Below are 22853 nucleotides of genomic sequence, written 5' to 3'. Positions count from 1 at the left end.
GGGTAGGGACTGTCTCCAGATGTTGCCAACTTCATCATCATCAATCGTATTTATTGAGCGCTTACGGTGTGCAGAGCACTGCACTGAGCGCTTGGGAAGTACAAGTTGGCAACATATAGAGACAGTCCCTACCCAACAGTGGGCTCGCAGTCTAAAAGGGGGGAGACAGAGAACGAGACCAAACATACTAACAAAATAAAATAAATAGAATAGATATGTACAAGTGAAATAAATAAATAAATAAATAAATAGAGAACAAGACCAAACATTCTAACAAAATAAAATAAATAGAATATATATGTACAAGTAAAATAAATAAATAAATAATAAATAAATAATAAATAAATAAATAGTGTAAAGAATAAATAGAGAACAAGACCAAACATACTAACAAAATAAAATAAATAGAATAGATATGTACAAGTGAAATAAATAAATAAATAAATAAATAAATAGAGTAAAGCATATAGAGAACAAGACCAAACATACTAACAAAATAAAATGAATAGAATAGATATGTACAAGTAAAATAAATAAATAAATAAATAAATAATAAATAAATAGAGTAAAGCATAGAGAACAAGACCAAACATACTAACAAAATAAAATAAATAGAATAGATATGCACAAGTAAAATAAATAAATAAATAAATAAATAATAAATAATAAATAAATAGAGTAAAGAATAAATAGAGAACAAGACCAAACACACTAACAAAATAAAATAAATAGAATGGATATGTACAAGTAAAATAAATAAATAAATAATAAATAAATAGAGTAAAGAATAAATAGAGAACAAGACCAAACATACTAACAAAATTAAATAAATAGAATAGATATGTACAAGTAAAATAAACAAATAAATAATAAATAAAGAAATAAATAAGTAAATAGAGTAACAAATAGAGAACAAGACCAAACATACTAACAAAATAAAATAAATAGAATGGATATGTACAAGTAAAATAAATAAATAAATAATAAATAAATAATAAATAAATAGAGTAAAGAATAAATAGAGAACAAGACCAAACATACTAACAAAATAAAATAAATAGAATACATATGTACAAGTAAAATAAACAAATAAATAATAAATAAATAAATAAATAAATAAATAGAGTAACAAATAGAGAACAAGACCAAACATACTAACAAAATAAAATAAATAGAATGGATATGTACAAGTAAAATAAATAAATAAATAATAAATAAATAATAAATAAATAGAGTAAAGAATAAATAGAGAACAAGACCAAACATACTAACAAAATAAAATAAATAGAATAGATATGCACAAGTAAAATAAACAAATAAATAATAAATAAATAAATAAATAAATAGAGTAACAAATAGAGAACAAGACCAAACATACTAACAAAATAAAATAAATAGAATGGATATGTACAAGTAAAATAAATAAATAAATAATAAATAAATGATAAATAAATAGAGTAAAGAATAAATAGAGAAGACCAAACATACTAACAAAATTAAATAAATAGAATAGATATGTACAAGTAAAATAAACAAATAAATAATAAATAAATAAATAAATAGAGTAACAAATAGAGAACAAGACCAAACATACTAACAAAATAAAATAAATAGAATGGATATGTACAAGTAAAATAAATAAATAAATAATAAATAAATAATAAATAAATAGAGTAAAGAATAAATAGAGAACAAGACCAAACATACTAACAAAATAAAATAAATAGAATAGATATGCACAAGTAAAATAAATAAATAATAATAAATAAATAGAGTAAAGAATAAATAGAGAACAAGACCAAACATACTAACAAAATAAAATAAATGACTAGATATGTACAAGTAAAATGAATAAATAAATAAACAGAGTAACAAATATGTACAAACTTGTACTTCCCAAGCGCTTAGTACAGTGCTCTGCACATAGTAAGCGCTCAATAAATGATTGATTGATTGATTGATTGATTCTGGGGGGTTCCGGGAGCGAGGCGGGTCAAAAAAGGGGACCGGCCGAGGCAGCGGGCGGAGCCCCTGGAGGCCGCGGGGCTCTCCGGGTACCTGGGCAGGGGAGGGAGGGAGGATGGAGAGGGAGAGAGGGGGAGAGGGGGAGAGATGGAGAGAGGCAGCCGGGCTCCGCCGCCGCCCCCGCTCCCCCCAGCTGGCTCCCGCCGGAGCCCTTTGTTAATTGATGTGCCTGTGACTATTGGCTGAAGTTCTCCCGGCGATTTGCATGAAGACAGAGGGAGTGTCTCTCCCGCTCGCCCATGAGGAGCTAAATGACTGCGGTCGCACGGGGGATGAGCCGCCGAGGGAATGAGAGGAGCTCCTCCGGCGCGGCCGGCGGAGCCAGCTGCCTTCTGGGGGTCGGGCGGCCCCCGCGGCAGGAGATGGGCCCCCCGCGACGCCCCGGGAGCCCCGCCATCGGGGCCCTGCAGGTAGGGCTGGGGAGACCCCAGCTGGCTCTCTTCCTCCCTTCAAGGCCCTACTGAGAGCTCACCTCCTCCAGGAGGCCTTCCCACCCTCAGCCCCCTCCTTCCTCTCCCCCTCGTCCCCCTCTCCATCCCCACGTCTTACCTCCTTCCCTTCCCCACAGCACCTGTCTGTATGTTTGTGCAGATTTATTACTCTATTTATTTTACTTGCACATATCTATTCTATTCATTTTATTTTGTTAGTATGTTTGGTTTTGTTCTCTGTCTCCCCCTTCTAGACTGCGAGCCCACTGTTGGGTAGGGACTGTCTCTATATGTTGCCAACTTGTACTTCCCAAGCGCTTAGTACAGTGCTCTGCACGCAGTAAGCGCTCAATAAATACGATTGATTGATTGACCCCAGCTGGCTCTCTTCCTCCCTTCAAGGCCCTACTGAGAGCTCACCTCCTCCAGGAGGCCTTCCCACACTCAGCCCCCTCCTTCCTCTCCCCCTCGTCCCCCCTCCATCCCCTCCGTCTTACCTCCTTCCCTTCCCCACAGCACCTGTATATATGTTTGTACATATTTATTACTCTATTTTACTTGTACATATCTATTCTATTTTATTTTGTTAGTATGTTTGGTTTTGTTCTCTGTCTCCCCCTTCTAGACTGCGAGTCCACTGTTGGGTAGGGACTGTCTCTATATGTTGCCAACTTGTACTTCCCAAGCGCTTAGTACAGTGTTCTGCACACAGTAAGCGCTCAATAAATACGATTGATGTATATGATATATGACCCCCGCCTCCGGACAGCCCGGACGGCTCCGACACTGGCCGGTCCGGGAAAGGCATTTCCCCGCCCGAAGCGGCCCGTATTTTGCAAATCCACTCGTCTTGAGCCTCCGTCTGAACTAGACTGGGATGGAGGGAGGGACAAATGTGTCACTGCCATAGAAGGGAGTGGGGGGAGAGAGGGGGCACTCTGTGTGTGTGTGTGTGTGTGTGTGTGTGTGTTGGGGTGGGGGGGATAGGGGGCTTTCTGCAGCAACACCAAGTTCTCAGTAAGGGCGAAGAGGCCAAGAAGGGGCTGAGAGTGTCTGCCTAGGTCCGAGCCGGAGCTCCGTGGGTTCAGGAGGCCGGTCAATCGCAGATGAGAAGGAGAACAAATTATTTGCATAATCCTGGCTCCCTTCTCAGCCCCTAGAATGGCATAAGAGGTGGCGTACTCATTCATCATTCATTTCATTCAATCGTATTTATTGAGCGCTCACTGTGTGCAGAGCACTGTACTAAGCGCTTGGGAAGTACAAGTCGGCAACGGATAGAGACGGTCCCTACCCGACAACGGGCCTGCGGTCTAGAAGGGGGAGACAGACACCAAAACAGAACGTGTGGACAGGTGTCAAAATCGTCAGGACGAATAGAATTATAGCTATATGCACATCATTAAAAATAGAATAGTAAATATGGACAAGTAAAATAAACAGAGTAATAAATGGGTACAAATATATACAAGTGCTGTGGTGTGAGCCCACTCTTCTAGACTGTGAGCCCACTCTTCTATCAATCAATCAATCAATCGTATTTATTGAGCGCTTATTGTGTGCAGAGCACTGTACTAAGCGCTTGGGAAGTACAAGCTGGCAACATATAGAGACAGTCCCTACCCAACAGTGGGCTCACAGTCTAGAAGGGGGAGACAGAGAACAAAACCAAACATACTAACAAAATAAAATAAATAGAATAGATAGGTTGATTGAGGTAGGGCGGGGGGATGAGGAGGGGAGTAACATGTCCAGAGCGTTTCTGTTCAAAGATAATCCGGGCAGCAGAGTGAAGTATAGACTGAAGTGGGGAGAGACAGGAGGATGGGAGATCAGAGGGGAGGCTGATGCAGTAATCCAGTCGGGATACTCGGAGGAAGGAGGGGAAAGAGGAGAGGACGGAGGATAGGAGGGATCTGGGAAAGGAGGGAACGGGTATCAAGACCGTAGGTCTTCTTTTTAAACTTGTTCCGAGTTGAGGGTTGGTCATGGGCTCTCTCCCCTGCCCCAGAGATGTGAGGATTCCGCCGGCCAGTGTGCCGCCCCGGTGCGGACAGGGCAGAGCCCCCCGAGCCCCCCGCTCCACCTCCGGCCGCCCCCGCATCCCCTCCCCTGCGGTCCTCCGGCCCCCACTCGACGTCACATCTCCGGCCCCTGCCGGTGCTGCTCCATCCCCGATGGAGCTTCAGCTCAGCATGAGTTAATATTAATAATAATAATGATGGTATGTGTTAAGCGCTTACTATGTGCCAAGCACTGTTCTAAGCGCTGGGGGAGCTACAAGGTCATCAGGTTGTCCCACGGGGGGCTCATTTCCAGATGAAGGAACTGAGGCACGGAGAAGTGAAGCGACTTGCTCAAAGTCACCCAGCTGATAAGTGGTGGAGCCGGGATTGGAACCCACGACCTCTGACTCCCAAGCCCGGGCTCTTAACACTAGGCCACGCTGCGGTGGATTCATTCATTCAATCTATTGTATTTATTGAGCGCTTACTGTGTGCAGAGCGCTTGGTAAGTACAATTCGGCCATAAAGAGAGACGATCCCTGCCCGCACCGGGGTGGGTGCCCTCCGCGTCCAGATGGGGGGAGCTCAGGGGGTCAGAGCGGAGCAGGGGGAGTGGGGTTGGGAGTTGACAGCCGACTCCCTGTCCTTCAGGGCAAATTCCCCACCAGCGTCCCACCTCCCTGGCCAGGGGTTGCTTGAGGGGTGCTTGCATGTCCTTAGCCCGGATGGCTAACCCCACTCTGTCTCTGTTTGTCCCATCCCACCCCGTTCCCCCTCCAGTATCTGTTTCTGTTGCTCCTCTTCACCGGACCTCTCAGCTGCTTCGCGAGCTACAGCCGGGCCACCGAGCTCTTGTACAGCCTGAACGAGGGCCTGCCGGCCGGGGTGCTAATCGGCAGCCTCGCCCAAGACCTGCACCTGGCCCCCCGGGAGCCGGGGGAGAAGGGCGGCGGGCCGCGGCGCCCGCCGGACCAGTGGGACCCACCGCTGTCCTTCAGCTTGGCCTCACGGGGCCCGGGTGGCCGCTATGTGACCCTGGACAACCGCTCGGGAGAGCTGCACACCTCAGCTCAGGAAATTGACCGGGAGGCCCTGTGCCTGGAAGGGGCCGGAGACGTCTTGCTCTCTGCCTCGCCTTCCCCGGACTCCTGCCTGCTGCTCCTGGATGTATTGGTCCTGCCCCAGGAGTACTTCCGGTTGGTCAAGGTGAAGATCGCCATCCGCGACATCAACGACAATGCCCCGCAATTTCCCGTTCCCCAGATCTCACTGTGGGTCCCGGAGAATGCCCCCGTCGACACCCGGCTGGCCATTGAACATCCGGCCGTGGACCCGGACATGGGCACCAACGGGGTGCAGACCTACCGCCTCCTGGACTACCATGGCGTCTTCACCTTGGATGTGGAAGAGAATGAGAATGGAGAGCGCACACCCTACCTGATCATCATGGGGGCCCTGGACCGAGAGACCCGAGACCGCTATGTGACCATCATTGTCGCAGAGGATGGGGGTAGCCCACCCCTGCTGGGGAGCGCCACCCTCACTGTCGGCATCGGGGATGTCAATGACAATTGCCCCCTCTTCACGGACTCACAGGTCAACGTCACCGTGTTCGGCAACGCCACCGCGGGTGCTCCCGTGGCCGTCGTCCGGGCGGTGGACCGAGATCTAGGGGCCAATGCCCAGATCGCCTACACCTACAGCCAAAAGGTGCCCCAGCCATCCAAAGACTTATTTCACCTGGACGAACTGACCGGCATCATCAGCGTCTCCAACGAGATGGGAGGAAGCGTCCTCCGCTTGCACAAGCTCACCATCCTGGCCAACGGGCCGGGCTGCATTCCAGCTGTGATCACGGTGCTGGTGTCTGTTATCAAGGTGGTCTTCCGGCCCCCTGAGATAGTCCCCCGATACATAGCCAGCGAAGTGGAAGGGGTGGTGTATCTGAAAGAACTGGAGCCCGTGAATACGCCAATCGCGTTTTTCACCATCAAGGACCCAGAAGAAAACTATAAGGTGGACTGCTACTTGGATGGAGGTGGTCCTTTCAGATTATCTCCCTACCAAGTTTACAGCAATGAATACCTGTTAGAGACTACGAAACCTTTGGACTATGAGACTCAGCAACTCTATGAAATAGCCGTGGTGGCCTGGAACTCGGAGGGATTTCGGGTCCAAAAATCCATCAAGGTGCAGGTTTTGGATGATAATGACAACACTCCAGTGTTCGCCCAACCGTTGATAGAATTGTCCATCGAAGAAAATAATGCTCCCGATGCCTTTCTGGCCAAGTTGCATGCTACAGACGCAGACAGTGGAGAGAGAGGGGTGGTTTCCTATTTTCTTGGACCTGATGCTCCCTCGTATTTTTCTTTAGATAAGCTCACGGGGGTTCTTACTGTGTCCACCCAGCTGGACAGAGAAGAAAAAGAGAAGTACCGGTATACGGTAAGAGCAGTCGATTCGGGATTGCCACCAAGAGAGTCCTTAGCCATGGTGGCCATCACAGTTTTGGACAAAAATGACAACAGCCCAAGATTTATCAACAAGGACTTCAGCTTTTTCATCCCAGAAAACTTCCCAGGCTTCGGTGAAATTGGGGTAATTAGCGTTACAGATGCTGATTCGGGACGAAACGGGTGGGTGGCTCTTTCTGTGATGAACAGAAGTGACATTTTTGTCATAGACACGGGGAATGGCATGTTGAGAGCCAAAGTGTCTCTGGACAGGGAGCAGCAGAGCTCTTATATTTTGTGGGTGGAAGCTGTGGATGGAGGGGAACCGGCCCTTTCGTCGATTGCCAAAATAACCATCCTTCTGCTGGACATCAATGATAATCCTCCCCTTGTCCTGTTTCCTCAGTCGAACACGTCTTACCTCCTGGTATTGCCTTCCACTCTCCCGGGCTCCCCCATCACCGAGGTCTACGCCGTTGACAAAGACACAGGCATGAATGCTGTCATAGCTTACAGTATCATAGGGAGAAGAGGTCCTCGTCCTGAATCCTTTAGGATTGACCCTAAAACCGGCAACATCACTTTGGAAGAAGCACTTATGCAGAATGACTATGGACTCTATCGTTTACTGGTCAGAGTTAGTGATCATGGGTACCCAGAGCCCCTCTACTCTACAGTCATGGTAAACCTGTTTGTGAATGATACCGTGAGCAATGAGAGCTATATTGAAAGCTTGCTAAGAAAGGAACCTGAGATTAGCATAGAGGAGAAAGCACCGCAGATAGCAATAGAACCCACTCATAAAAAAATCGAAGCGACCTCATGTATGCCTACTTTAGTCGCTCTCTCCATAATAAGTTTGGGGTCCATTACTTTGGTAACTGGCATGGGCATATATATTTGCCTGCGGAAAGGGAAAAAGCTTCACCTAGAAGCGGAAAATCTGGAAGTACAAATTCCACTTAAAGGAAAAATTGATGTCCTTAGGCTAGACAGGAAGCCTATGGAGATTTCTAATATTTGACTCTTCCGGGTGAATAAACCGGAATGATATTTGGCAGCCTTGGACAATCCCTACACATAGAGATGCAAATTTATTGACAGCAGTTACAATGAAGGACCACTAATTTATAAATTATAGTATAATGTAAATAGCTGTTTACAACTTTTTTTAAAATTCTAATTCAGGTCTTCTAAAATGTGTACAGCATTTTTTAACAAAAAAGTTAGTTCTACTTAGCTAGAGAAGTGTCTATAAAACCCTGGGCGTCATTTGCGCTTTCAAAAACCAAGCAAGTCAATGAGCATAAAGAGAAAGTAAGGGCCACAGTCGTGGACCGTATTGACATTTCAAGTTTAAAACGTCCTTTAAACCACAAGAGGGCATCAGCTGATCCTGTGCAGGGAACGGTACGTGAATAAAGACAAAATATATTTTAAATATGTTGCTTTTAAGATAAAACTCACTAAGTTAAGTGAAAAATTTTATTTGACTTGTAATGTATGATGAAAAATGATAATGCACTGGTAAAAGAGAGTATTTATTACCTCATGAGGAAAACATGTAGAATACGATAGAGAAGGCATTAGTAAGAAGTGCAATTCCTTTTAAGTAAGGTAACAAAACATTGCCATGTAATGATAAATTGAACTGTTGAACAGTGGTTTTTTTTTTTTTTTTTGCACTCACTATGGACTCAATAGCTTTTTTTTTGGCTTGCTCCATCACTTTGTATACCATTATTATGGAGAAAATGATGATGATGATGTGATGGCATTTGTTAAGCGCTTACTATGTGCAAAGCACTGTTCTAAGCACTGTGGAGGATACAAGGTGATCAGTTTGTCCCCCGTGGGGGTCACAGTTTTCATCCCCATTTTACAGATGAGGTAACTAAGGCCCAGAGAAGTTAAGTGACTTGCCCAAAGTCACACATCTGACAAGTGGCGGAGCCAGGATTTGAACCCATGACCTGACTCCCAAGCTCGGGCTCTTTCCACTGAGCCACACTGCTTCTCTCAAAATAGCCAGATGCAAGGAATGGTTAGAACCTTGTCTCATAGGTGTTGATACTATTTTCTGCTTTTACAAGTTGTGTGTGCTTCATTCATCATTTTATTATGTAGAGGTTGTTATATGCATTTCAGTCAATTTCATCTCTCACCAGAAAGGATTTTTAGAAGTGTGTTAACACTCGGAACCAGTCATTATAGTTCTGGCATCTATGTGAAAGATTTTGGAGGGGGGGTTTGTGGGGGTTTTTTTGTTAATTGCTGGTTAGGTTAACTGTCTACCATTTCTGAGTCCCTTTCATTCACTTTGGATCCAGTCCAGGGGATCTTACGTGTTATCCTGGTGGCAGAGTTTTCTTTTTCTTTTATTCTTTACTGCATTATTCATAACAAAATATAAGTTTTATCACTTCCAACTCTTTGAGCCTGGGAAAATATTTTGTAAAATGGTCTAACAACTTCAACTATGTAAACAAAGAAAATAAGTGTTATGCTTAAAATGGATCCTTCTCCAGCATCACATGTCTGTACTGTACCAAAAGTGTTTATATGTCTGCAAATTAAAGCTATATATTTTCATAACAACTTCTTTATTTTGTTAGCATTTTTACTGTTCAGTCCAAACCCTAGTGCCATGTTTTTGATAATATCCATTAATTTAATTAAATGTTGAACTTTCCACTTATACATGACATCAATATAATGTACAATATCTTTACAAAGTAACACAGTGCTTAGGTACATTTATAGAAATCTATGTATTAGATGCACATGTTGACCGGACCTTTGCACTTTTTAAAAAAAAAACATAATCGTTATATACTACTTTTATTCAGCATTGCACTGAAATTTCATATACTGGAATAAAGTAGTTTGACAATAAGTTTCATGCAAAATTGGTTAAGAGAAAAAGATATGGAATAACAAGGTAACATATTCTTATAGCATTTGATATTTTAACATAACATATGTATAGCACTGATGATAGCTGAGAAAAAAAATACTTAATAGTTGTTGGCAATGTTTTCTATTTTAGGGGCAAGCCTAAAACAAGACTAGTACATCAGATGCATAGGAAAGGAAATTTAGTTATGAAACATTTGCTTTTTAAGCCCAGTCCCTTTTCAATATTAGTCTAATGAAGCAGTTTAAAACATCTATAGAGAATTTAAATTCCCTCCCACTCTACTTTTAAACTTGGCAATTACTATGTAAACAAAAAAGTTTTTTAAAAAAGCATCGTTAAAAAAATCCATTAGTCTTTAGAATTTAGAACAAGAAAATCTTTTGAAATAAAAATTCAAACTATATTCAAATTTTATAGAAACTTTAAAATATTACAACAAAAAGCCATATTTAGGCGTAATTTTCAGTGCCAGAATTCCATGACAAAAATCTCTTTCACATCAAAAACATTTTTAACAAGGGATAGCTATAGTAAATTAGGCTCTAAGATAAAAGCCCCATTTTACTAACACCTTGTGCTAGAAGAGTTGCCAAGATACATGCTAATCATGTCAATGTTAGTCGTAGAGTTGGCAACAAGATAAGTATTCCATTCATTAAAAACTCCAATATCCACTGAACACTTTAAGAAGGAGTGAGTACTCTTTGCCCAGTCTAATACAGAGGAGATTGCCCTGATCTCTGCAATGTTAAAGCCAACCAAAAGAGCAAAGAAAATTTAAATTGGGAAATTAAAAACTGAGATATGGGCTATTTGTTCACTTTCAGGCAAACAGAGATAAAGCATTTTGCATTATTTGCTTTCTTCAGTAAATAGATAATAGAATGAAGAACATAAAAAATATTATATCCTATATATTATATAGCATGTGGACAAATACAACCCACCTAAAAAACTCACATTAAGCACTCAATAAATATAATTGAATGAATGAATGAACTGTGAACTTAAGATGATATTAAAGAACACTTTGGTGATCTGATCTAAGCATAAAGAGACATACCAACTGAAAAAAGAGTGGATAAGCAAACATTTCACCACTGGAGATTCAGACTCAAACCGTGATCAGTGGTGTCCACCTTGAGGACTGTGGCCTGTCCTTTGACTCACAGTGAAGTGTAGAGTAAGACTATCATGTTTGGTATTATTTGATCAATCAATCAATCGTATTTATTGAGCGCTTACTGTGTGCAGAGCACTGTACCAAGCGCTTGGGAAGTACAAGTTGGCAACACATAGAGACAGTCCCTATCCAACAGCAGGTTCACAGCCTAGAAGGGGGAGACTGAGAACAAAACCAAACATATTAACAAAATAAAATAAATAGAATAGATATGTACAAGATAAATAAATAGAGTAATAAATATGTACAAACATATATACGTATATACAGGTGCTGTGGGGAAGGGAAGGAGGAAAGATGGGGGAGATGGATGAGGTTGTCAGATTCAGTTAAACAGAAACCAAGGATAGAAATAACCAGGTTATTCCTCTCTGGAAGAGTTGACAGGGATTGGGTGATTGGGCTGAAGCAGAATAGCACATTTTGAATGTTAGCAATATCAGATTACAAAAACACTAAATAAGAGCTTTTACCTAAATTATTTTGGGAAATCATGATTGAAATGGTACTTGCCTGGTAACTCCTAAGTCTAATAGTAACCAAGAATTAGTATGCCTATAAGGTGAGGCATTCTGAGTTATAAACTGCAAACATTGAATCAGCTGGTATGTGATAAATATTCCCCCAAATAAGGAAATATACATTGGCCCATAATAATATAATGGTATTTCTTAATTACTTACTCTGTTCCAAGCACTGGGGTTGAAACAAAATAAAGAGATTGGACACAGTTCCTGCCCCACATCAGACTCAGAATCTAAGAGGGAGGGAGAACAGGTGTTTAAGTGGTATTGTACAGATGAGGAAACTGAGGCACAGAGACACATTAGGTGACTTACCCAAAGTCACAAAGCCGGCAAGTGGTGGAACTGGAATTATAACCAAGTCCTCTGATTCCCAGGCCTGTGCTGTTTCCAGTGAGCCATAGTGCTTCTCAGGTTTTTACTCTTCAAGTTCGCGAGGATCTGAGTTAACTCAGTTATTGAAAGATTATGAATCTTGTTTCTAATCATATAGGTGCCAGAGAACATACGGAGGAGTGGAAATGAAGGGAGTAGAGTTAGACTGGGAGTTATTTACACGCAGGTTGTGGGGAGATGCCCCCCAAGTCAGCTGGGGTCGCCAACAAGAGGGCGGCTCCGGGTTCTTTAGATTGGGCGACGGTGAGCCGAAGACCAGACATTGAGCCAGAGTGATCCGTTCTGCCTCTTTATCGGGTGCACTCACATAGCTGTAGCTCAGCAAGCAAGCCAAGGAGAGGGGCTGAGTCCTAATCAGCAGGGCAGGCTCTGCAGGGCTCAGTCTAAATGCCTACAACTAAAAATAGCAGCAATGCCACATATATACAAAGCCCCCTTGTACCAGTTAGCCCTCCCCGTATTCCCAGGCTATCTGATTGGGACAGTTCCCATTCCGCAACCTTGTAGTGTAGCACTTCTGTGTCCTTGCTCAGGTGGAGGGAGGGGGTGAATTCACAGATAGGGCACTCCTCCCACACTCCACCCCTTCACCCCCTCCATACGCCTAGAGCAACCAGGAGCTGGGGACCCCAATAGTCTTGGCAGGGGAGCCTGCGCTGTGGGTTGCTCAGGTGGAGGGAAGGGGAGAATTCACAGATAGGGCACTCTTCCCACACAGGTTAAAAGAGAAGGCACTCATGTGTCACTCCTGAGACATATAATTTCTAAAAGGAGTTTAAAGAGAGGGGATGACCATGAATTGGGCTGGACAATTAGAGTAATTGGTGAATCTGGACCAGCAAAAACTTTCAATTGTGGAAGAATCAATGCAGAATAGTCCAAACTGGCAAATGATTCCTTACCCATTCATTTAGGATAGAATAATAACTGAGCTCCAGGTGGGATACAAGACAAACTTGTAACCACTTCAGTGCTTAGCACATAATATGCATATTATTAATATTATTATCAGTAGTAGAAGTAATAGTAGTGTAGTAGTAGTAGTATCAGTATTAGTATTATACTTCTGGTACCCATTCAACTCTGGTTATTCAGGAGCTGATTACCAGATTGTTGATCGATTATCCAGGGGTCCTCCTCCAATCTTCTTGATACGTCAATGCTTCTTACTGCCTCCATCAGATTGTGGGCAGGGATGGAAAAGGAAGTTATGTCAAATTAGTCCTTTTTGGCATTTGCTGCAAGGAAAAAATTGTTTACAGGGCAAGAAGTTGAAAAATGAGGCTAAAACAGTAGCTTGGGTTTACCTGGGGCCTTTAGTCATCCCTTTGATCCATTACTGGAGCTAAATGAAAATTTGATCATACTTGTTCATATTGAAAACCACCTGGAAAGTATTTTTTGAACTAATACATTAATTTGACATTTTCCATATTGGAAAATTACCTACTTTTATGTTTCTTAGGCAAATACCAGGGGTAAAGTGAAAATAGTACATGTAAATAGTCACCTGTAAGTGCTCCAAGAGTAAACCTTAATAGTTACATTATAAATATTTACCCCCAAACTGGTGTGAGTTTTAATTTTAAAAAGTCCATATTATGCAAATGAAATTTGGGGCTTCTCATTTTAAATATTCATAATTTTTAACAAAAGGATTTTCCTTTAGGTGCTTGCTTGAAAAGTGGGAGGTCTTGATTTAATGGAGTATAAAATGTACTTTGGGAGTCATTATGCAAATTTTTCAAATGATGCCTGATAACAGGTTCTTCAAAGTGATGAGGTATCATGTAATGTATAGCGTGGGGTCACTGTGACGTTAATGGGTGCGAGAATTACGGCAACTGTAGCATAACTACCTCTATTTTATTCCCTGGAGTAGACAAATCCTTAGTGCCATTACATTAGAGCATCTCATGGGTTTCATTAAATAGAGACCCACAGAATTTTTGAGTGGTAGACTGTAATATAAATATATATATATATATAGAGAGAGAGAGAGAGAGAGGGAGAGAGAGAGAGAGAGAGAGAGAGAGAGAGAGAGAGGAGAGGTATCTGTCTATATATAGATATTATAAATTAGTGGGACTTTAAAATTATTTCATAAACCATCAAACTCTTTCTGAAACTATAATTTAATCCTGCCTTACATAAAGCTTATTAGACATAAAAAAATTACAGGCAATTGATGCATTCAGTAATTTATTTTCTTGCCCCTTAAAATAAAAATAAAACTCTCAAGTATTCCCTGTATACGTTTTTGTGAATACAACTGTTACATTTCACTATCAATATAAGGATTTCCAATAACCAGTTTTGACTTATTCCTTAAGTTATCTGCATTGAATCACTTTGCATTTAAATAGAACATTTCAATTTGGGCAAACCAGATTTTGTTTTACTAAAAAAAAAAAAGTGAGAATTAACCCTTTATGCCATTTTACTCTACCCACCCTCCTTGCCCCACAGCACTTGTGTATATATGCACACAAGTTGCCTTGTAACCTCCCTAGGCCTAGAACAGTGCTTTGCACATAGTAAGCGCTTAATAAATGCCATTATTATTATTATTTACATATCTATAATTCTACCTATTTAAATTAATGCTGTTTCACTTGTTCTGATTTATATATATATATAATTCTTATTATTTATATTGATGATATTGATGCCTGTTTACTTGTCTTGATGTCCTAGTGGAAAGAGCATGGGCTTAGGAGTCAGTAGAATGTGGGTTCTAATCCTGGCTCTGCCACTTGTCAGCTGTGTGATTTTGGGCAAGACACTTAACTTCTCTGTGCCTGTTACTTTATCTGTAAAATGTGGATTAATCAATCAATCAATCAATCATATTTATTGAGCGCTTACTGTGTGCAGAGCACTGTACTAAGCGCTTGGGAAGTACAAGTTGGCAACATATAGAGACAGTCCCTACCCAACAGTGGGCTCACAGTCTAAGATTAAGATTAAGACTGTGAGCCTCACATGGGGCAACCTGATTACCTTGTATGTACCCCAGTGCTTAAAACAGTGCTTGGCACATAGTAAGTGCTTAATAAATACCATAATTTATTATTATTATTATTATTCTAGACTGTGAACATGTTGTGGGCAGGGATTGTTTTTGTTGCTGAGTTGTACTTTCCAAGCGTTTAGTACAGTGCTCTGTACAAAATAAGTGCTCAATAAATATGATTGATTAAATGAATGAATGCAGTTCCCACCACACCTTTCTTCTAACTTTAGCATCCTTTCTGATCTCCCAACCTCCTCTCTCTACCCACTTCCATCTATACTTCACTGGATCATCTTTCCACAGAAACATACTGGGCATGTCATCCCCCTCCTCAAAAATCTCCATTGGTTGCTTATCAACCTAGTATCAAGCAAAAACTCCTCACTATTGGCTTCAAAGCTCTCCATCATTTTGCCCCCTCCTAAATCACCTCCCTTTTCTGCTTCTACATCCTAGCCGGCACACTCCAGTGCTAACCTTCTCACTGTGCCGTGTTCTCATCTGTCCTGCCGTCGACCCCTGGTCCACATCCTACCTCTGGCTGGAATGCCCTCCCTCCTCAAATCTGCCAAACTAACACAGTTATCCCCTTCAAAACCCTACTAAAAGCTCAGCTCTTCCAGGAGGCCCTTCGCCCCCACTCCCTCCCTCTGCTCTACCCCCCTCCCAGCCCCACAACACTTGTGTATATAAATGTACATATTTATAATTCTATTGATTTCATTAATGTTGTGTATATATCTATAATTCTATTAATTTATATATTTATATATTTATATGTCTGTCTCCCCCCTTCTAGACTCTGAGCCTGTTGTGGGCAGGGATTGTCTCTCTATGTTGCTGAATTGTATTTTCCAAGCACTTAGTACATTTCTCTGCACACAGTAAGTGCTCAGTAAATACGATTGAATGAATGAATGAATGAACCTCTATTTTTCTGAATATATTTCTATCCGTGTGTGTGTGCGTGCACGCGCACCTTTGTGTCTTTCTCTGTCTGTATATGTCTCCTCCTCTGTGTGAGTGTTTTTCTTGGCATATCCCCTGGCTTTCTAAGTAGCATTTTTACTTGTCCAAATTTCTTTCACATTAGTTATCTAATTTTATCCTCAAAACATCCTTGTGAGGTAGGGAGAAGCTTATTATTATCCACATTTTACAGACGAAGAAATTGAGATTCTGCAGGTTCACACAATTGTTCTGGGCAGATCTGGGACTAGAATCCAGGTATCACAGACTCATGCTCTTTTATAATGGCATTTATTAAGCACTTACTATGTGCAAAGCACTGTTCTAAGCACTGGAGAACTGTTCAAAGCGCTTTTCACTAGACTATGTTGCCTCCTTTGTTATGCATGGGTGAGACTGTGTGTGGCTATGATGTCCTGAATGTGTACTAATTATATGTCTCTCATCCTGTGCCTCTGAGCCTCTGTTTTCCTTTCCTCATTTCCTCTTTTTGAGGCCACTCCTTAAAGGCCTCATCCTTTGCCCCAATTTGAGCTCCAGAAGATATGCATACTTTAAATAAGAAATAGGGAATGATAAAGTATAACCTTGACGTATTTTCAATACACTCATTTCAATACGGAAGCAACATTCCACTTTACTGGTCAATTTTGTAATTGAGTAACTGCTACTTTTTATCTGTCTGGGCAGAAATACTGCACAAGAAGCATATGTAACTTTTCAAAGTAATAAAATCTGATAGAGCCTACTATGCCAGTGAACAAAAAAGAGTTTTGTTAATAAAATCTAACTCAGAGTTTATATCTTTGAATCAGCCACAGAGAAAAATATTACAATAGTTGTGAACACTTTATGCATTTCTCTGCCCTTCCATAACTGTAACGAGTATCAACCCTTTCACATTTCCCTCTTGCATCTACTTTACTAATAAGAAAGATGTTTTCCTTGATAACATCCTATATTTTATGCCACATTTTCTCCACACCTGAGCTGTAAAGCTACTGCCAGTTCACTTGTTGATGTTACTTTATTTAGTGAATCATAGGAATGAATAACAAGATCTTGGGGAGGCAGGGCTGTTGCTTTTATTTGTTCCTCATGAATGAAACTCTAAGTTGCTGAGAACTGGAAGTGTGATGAATGGTTAAATTCGACTTGACACAATTGGAAATGTAGATGGTTCCAGAATGACTCTCATACCTGGGAGTACATGCTGTAATTGTGCATGTAAATGACTTTTCAGAACCCTGTTGGAAATATTTCCTTTTGTGACTGAAAGGCACTGAAGATAAAATGATCTTTTTAACAGGTTAGGGGCCTTTAATAGACTGGACCACTTAAAAGGATTTGATTCTCTAAGTACACAGTGTTCTGAAGGCCTTCTTTCATTCATTTCATTCAACTCAAATTTCAGCTTCTGAAATTGCTTTCCTGTATCAAAAGTGTCTAGATTTTATCAGCTTGAGCATGTGATACTGCCTTCAGGAGTTTCCTAATTGAGATAATTGGAAATCGGATGTAAAGCCCAAATACCATGAAGAATGTAGAGTACTGTAATTTTCTTTCAAATTATTTTTTTTGAGAATACCTTAACTTTAATATTAAGACTCCTTAGTACTTATGTATATTCAAAGTATCAATGCCTTTATAAATCTATTTATGCATAGGTATGTCTTCAACCACTTGGGCTCAATACTCAGAAAAGCATATCTACACCAGGTTCAACTAACTCTACTCTAGTTAATTAATGATAGCATTTATTAAATGCTTACTATGTGCAAAGCACTGTTCTAAGCGCTGGGGAGGTTGCAAGGTGATCAGGTTGTCCCATGGGGGGCTCACGGTCCTAATCCCCATTTTACAGATGAGGTAACTGAGGCACAGAGAAGTTAAGTGACTTGCCCAAAGTCACACAGCTGACAAATGGCAGAGCCTGGATTAGAACCCATGACCTCTGACTCCCAAGCCCAAGATCTTTCCACTGAGCCATGCTGTTCAATCCTGCTATACGTCTAGTGGAAAAAGCACTGCACAAAGAATTAGGAGACCTGAATTCCAATCTTTTGGGGCTGTAACATCAGTGGTAAAAGTTTCCAACTGAAGGACCACCTACCTTGGGCATCCTGAGAGCTTGGCAAGGCAAGAAGGAATCTTGAAATACAATCAATCTATTTGGACTGCATCAGCCTCAATGGTTACCAAGGCACCTGCCTCCTGGTTCATGGTACCACAGCACAGTATTGGCACAATGCTGCAGGTCACTTTGGCTACAAAGAGGTTTTGTTTGTAAAACCTTCACAGTAGTTTGAGAAATAATCATCATTATCATCATCGTCATCATTGTAGTCTTTGTCTTCTTCATAAGCATCATGTTTCATCAAGACTTGGGTGTAGATAGTACTGCCATTATAATTGTTGGAAATGTTACAGGTAAAAGCAAGGATAAAAAGCTGAATGAGTAGACACCTGGGACACAGCCTAGGAAAATATGCTAAGTAGAGGAAACTTCCTTGCCATAGTATTGCCTCCCCTGGAACTGGAAGTCATAAAACTTGGAGGTGGAAGAAAGTGAAGGGAGACTAAAAATAAAGAAACTGGAGGTGAACTTTTCCTGAGATAGTCTTTCACAGATAAAACAGCAGACAGCTGAGAAGAAGTGTTGCCTAGTGGAAAGAGCATGGATCTGAAAGTCAAAGGTTCTGGGTTCTATTCCAGCCTCTGCTACTTGTCTGCTTGGACAGGATGCTTAAATACTTTGTGCCTCAATTACATCTGAAAAATGGAGATTATGACTATGAGCCCTATGTGCAACAGGGGCTGTGACCAATGTGATTATCTTGTACCTACACCCACACTTAGTAAATGCTTGGAACACAGTAAGTGTTCAACAAATACCAATGAAAGAAAAAAAAAAACATAATTGTGAATGTCAGGACAAAAGTGGGGTAGAGATTTTAGGAGAGTGGGGACTGGGAGGCACCAGAGAAGCACATGTCTTGGGAAAGAGTTTAGGCCTGGAAGTTCAGGGACATGGGTTCTTAATACTGACCACCACTTGCCTGCTGTTGACTTTAGACAAGTCACTTACCTCCTCTATGCCTCAGTTTCCTCATCTGTAAAATGGGGGGATTCAATATCTGTTCTCCCTTCTACTTAGACTGTGAGCCCCATGTGGCACACGTACTCTACCTGACTTGATTATCTTGTATCTACTCCAGTATTTAGTTTGTTTTCTTTAATCCTGGTTTAATTATTTCTCACATTCCTATTCCTATTTCTAAATAAATGTATTTTTTTCTGTGGAAGACACTAGGCTTTGTACTTCTTTCTTGCTTTCCAGCCACTTAGAATAAGTTGCTTTTTGAGGTGGTGGCATCTCTTCTGTATGGTAATACAACCCTGGGCCTGCCTCTCTCCAACAGTCTCCTGCAGGCCACTCACCACCAGGAAGAGCCAGGAGGGGAAGGTTCCTGTTTGAGAGATGAGGCACCAACCTGTGGCGATAAGATTGTATGCATAAGCCTAGACATATGCCTGCCTTCACCAGCCTGCCAATACCACCAGCACCACTTATATTTTATGTAGCTGAAGCAAGCAGTGTGGCTCAGTGGAAAGAGCCCAGACTTGGGAATCAGAGATCGTTGGTTCTAATCCCTCTTCTGCCACTTGTCAGCTGTGTGACTTTGGGCAAGTCATTTAACTTCTCTGGGCCTCAGTTCCCTCATCTGTAAAATGGGGATGAAGCCTGTGAGCACTATGTGGGACACCCTGATTATCTTGTATCTACCCCAGCACTTAGAACAGTGCTTCACACATAGTAAGCGCTTAACAAATGCCATCATCATCATCATCATCATCATTTTCTCTGAACTGAACCACTGAACTGAGGAAGTAATTAAAGGCAGTTCAAGTGAGAGTCACAAGAACAACAGTACAGGGGGGAGAATCACCAGGGGTGCCAGTACTGGCAAGAGCACCTAGGTTTCTTCATTCCATCTTGCCAGGTTCAGCCACAGAACATTTGCTTGTGAGAAAATCTGGACCATTTGGACTATTTACCTACTAAAATGACACCAAAATTGGAGAATGATGTGTACCTGCATATTACAGAATAAAAGTATCTATGGTATTAGTTAAGTGTTAACTATGTGACAAACACTGAACTAAATGCTGGGTAAATACATAATCATATATTTTGGTTTGATGGTGCATTGTAGCAAAACGAGAAAGTCAAGATAATATGCTAATGTTGCAGATTTGTCAATGGGCTTGTCTGGGCAGCCATAATAATAATAATAATAATAATAATGGCATTTATTAAGCGCTTACTATGTGCAAAGCACTGTTCTAAGCACTGGGGAGGTTACAAGGTGATCAGGTTGTCCCATGGGGGGCTCACAGTCTTCATCCCCATTTTACAGATGAGGTAACTGAGGCACAAAGAAGTGAAGTGAATTGCCCAAAGTCACAAAGCTGACAATTGGCGGAGCCGGGATTTGAACCCATGACCTCTGACTCCAAAGCCCATGCTCTTTCCACTGAGCCATGCTGCTTCTCCCACACAGGGAGAAGATCTAATCTCCACACCTAAACCTAGCCTTGCAGTTCTTCTAACTTTAAATTGAAGTGCCTTCCCATTTGTTTGATGGGTGTTCGTTCTAATTTGCAGAACACTACTCATTCTGAATTCCTCATACTGCAAGTCTAAAAGATGTAGCCTTAAAAAAAATGCTCTTTTAGAAACTACCGCAACACGTGTTCAGTTTTGTAGAACAGATGTCCAGAGGTTTGATGGTTTTCTGTACTACTTCCTGCACCACTTATAGCATAAATTTCTGGAAGTTTATATGGGTATATGGACCATCTCATTTTAGTTATAAATGGGGATGCTGGCATGTGTTCTCAAGCATACTTTCATCCTTGTCTCTCACTGGTCGCAAAAACAAGACTGGCATGAAAGTGGGATCAGGAAGAAAGGTGGAACGTCAAGACCAAAAGCCCCAGATTTTAAAACTGGGTATGTTTCAGACTGTTCGGGAAATCTGAGTATTTACAATGAGCAATATCAACTTGGGTTTACTTGGAAGAAAGCTAGTCAGTTTAGCAGGGACAGGTGCAATACTGGAGTATTTACATATTTTTCTAATCATGTCTACCACACTGCCTTCCAAAATCCGGACCTAATCTGGCAAACAAAGCTGACTGGTGAGCCCATGTAGGAAAATATTCCATTTGGTAGAAGCAGCATAATGTTGTGCAAAGAGCATGAGCCTGGAAGTCAAAGAACCTGAGTTCCAATCCTGGTTCTGCCTATTGCTTGCTGTGTGACCTTGGGCCAGTCACTGTACCTGTTTCCTTAATTTTAAATGGGGATTAAAAACCTGTTCTCCCTCCTACTTAAATTTAGAGCCCTATGTGGGACAGAGACTGTGGCTAACATGATTAAGTTACATCTACCTCAGTGCTTAAACAGTATATAGTAAGCCTATAACAAATTCAACAATGATAACAATCACTGTCAGTGGTATTTATTGAGTGCATATTGTGTTCAGAGCACAGTTTCTGAGTTACTAAGTAAAAATTTTTAAATTATGAACCATAGCAGCTTCCCCAGGGCTCAAAAGGTTGGCAATGCAGTATTTTGGCATGTAGTATCCTGAAGCACTGGGGATTATGGTCCTGGCAAAGGGAGGCCTGAAGCAGAACTAAAAGCTCCTTTCTTAAGGGAGCTCCAAGACAACTATGACTCAGGCCCTGTTGAGACCCAGCCTTACAAGAAATAGGGTTTCCTGTACACAGTGTCCTGTAGTTCTGGAGGCAACAGTAGCAACAGCCACAGACTTCCCAATGTTCTAAAGTTTGGAAAGAGCTTCGCTGCCACTTTATCCCTTTCTGCTACTCAGAAGAAGAGGCTGCTGGGATTCTGGATGATGACAAAAGTGTGACATGTTCTCAAACTGCCTCTCCATCCTATTCATGTTCTTTCCTTGGATATGGGCTCCATATCTGAAATTTCCTTCTTTCACTCTTCCCCAACAAGAGAACTTCATCACAGAATCAATCTCTATAGAAGTCACTTAATAAATACCGTAAATATCATCCATTTCCCAGGTGGTGATAGGAAACTTAATTCCTCTATTTCTATCATTCAAATCTAGGATATAATAGACTATGACACAAAAGATGCTATATCTCCCTTTCACCTTCTCTCCTTTTCCAAACGAGAGGCAAATGAAACAAACTCATGATCTTAAAAGCCTTTCTTCAAAGGAAAATCAGGTAAAGAACAGAATTATAGAACACTGAGAATCATTGGCCCACATGAAATCTATATATGAAAAGTGAGAATAAATTGAAAGCATCTGCCCGTACTTACCATTATTCTGTGTTATCAGCTCTCTCCGAGTCAAAGTGTTCTCTAAATGAGAAGAGAGGCATTGAGAGGAGCACATTCAGCCTGACTGGAGAAACCAATAGTTAAGACAAAGACAAACATTTTGGTGAAAATAACTATGGGGACATCATCAACTCCTTATTTTGCAGATTTAATTATTTTCCAAATCTTAGATTCAACTGTTCCTCTTGTTTATTCTCTTTTGTTCTTAATAATAATAATGATGGCATTTACTAAGCACTTACTATGTGCAAAGCACTGTTCTAAGCTCTGGGGAGGTTACAAGGTGATCAGGTTGTCCCGTGGGGGGCTCACAGTCTTAATCCCCATTTTACAGATGAGGCAACTGAGGCACAGGGAAGTTAAGTGACAATTGGTGGAGCCGGGATTTGAAACCATGACCTCTGACTCCAAAGCCCATGCTCTTTTCCACTGAGCCACACTGCTTCTCTTTACATTGGAGTCATGCTGCTAACAGTGGTTGCCTCCTCTGGCCTTCTCTGAAAACTTTTGGAACTTTCCACCATCATCTC

The 22853-nt window shown here is 41.3% G+C and overlaps 1 protein-coding gene across 1 annotated transcript; it reads left to right on the top strand.

The window, feature by feature from the left end:
* The first annotated feature begins 2297 nt into the window (after nucleotides 1–2297).
* Nucleotides 2298–8101, top strand: PCDH20 (protocadherin 20). Its single transcript, XM_038770870.1, has 2 exons — nucleotides 2298–2435; nucleotides 5243–8101. Exons 1-2 carry the CDS (start codon nucleotides 2298–2300, stop codon nucleotides 7940–7942), a joined length of 2838 nt encoding a protein of 945 aa, XP_038626798.1. The 3' UTR covers nucleotides 7943–8101.
* The last annotated feature ends 14752 nt before the right edge of the window (nucleotides 8102–22853 follow it).

The sequence above is a fragment of the Tachyglossus aculeatus genome, chromosome 2 (assembly GCF_015852505.1).
Source record: "Tachyglossus aculeatus isolate mTacAcu1 chromosome 2, mTacAcu1.pri, whole genome shotgun sequence".
NCBI lineage: Eukaryota > Metazoa > Chordata > Mammalia > Monotremata > Tachyglossidae > Tachyglossus > Tachyglossus aculeatus.
This window is presented reverse-complemented; position numbering and strand designations above follow the sequence as displayed.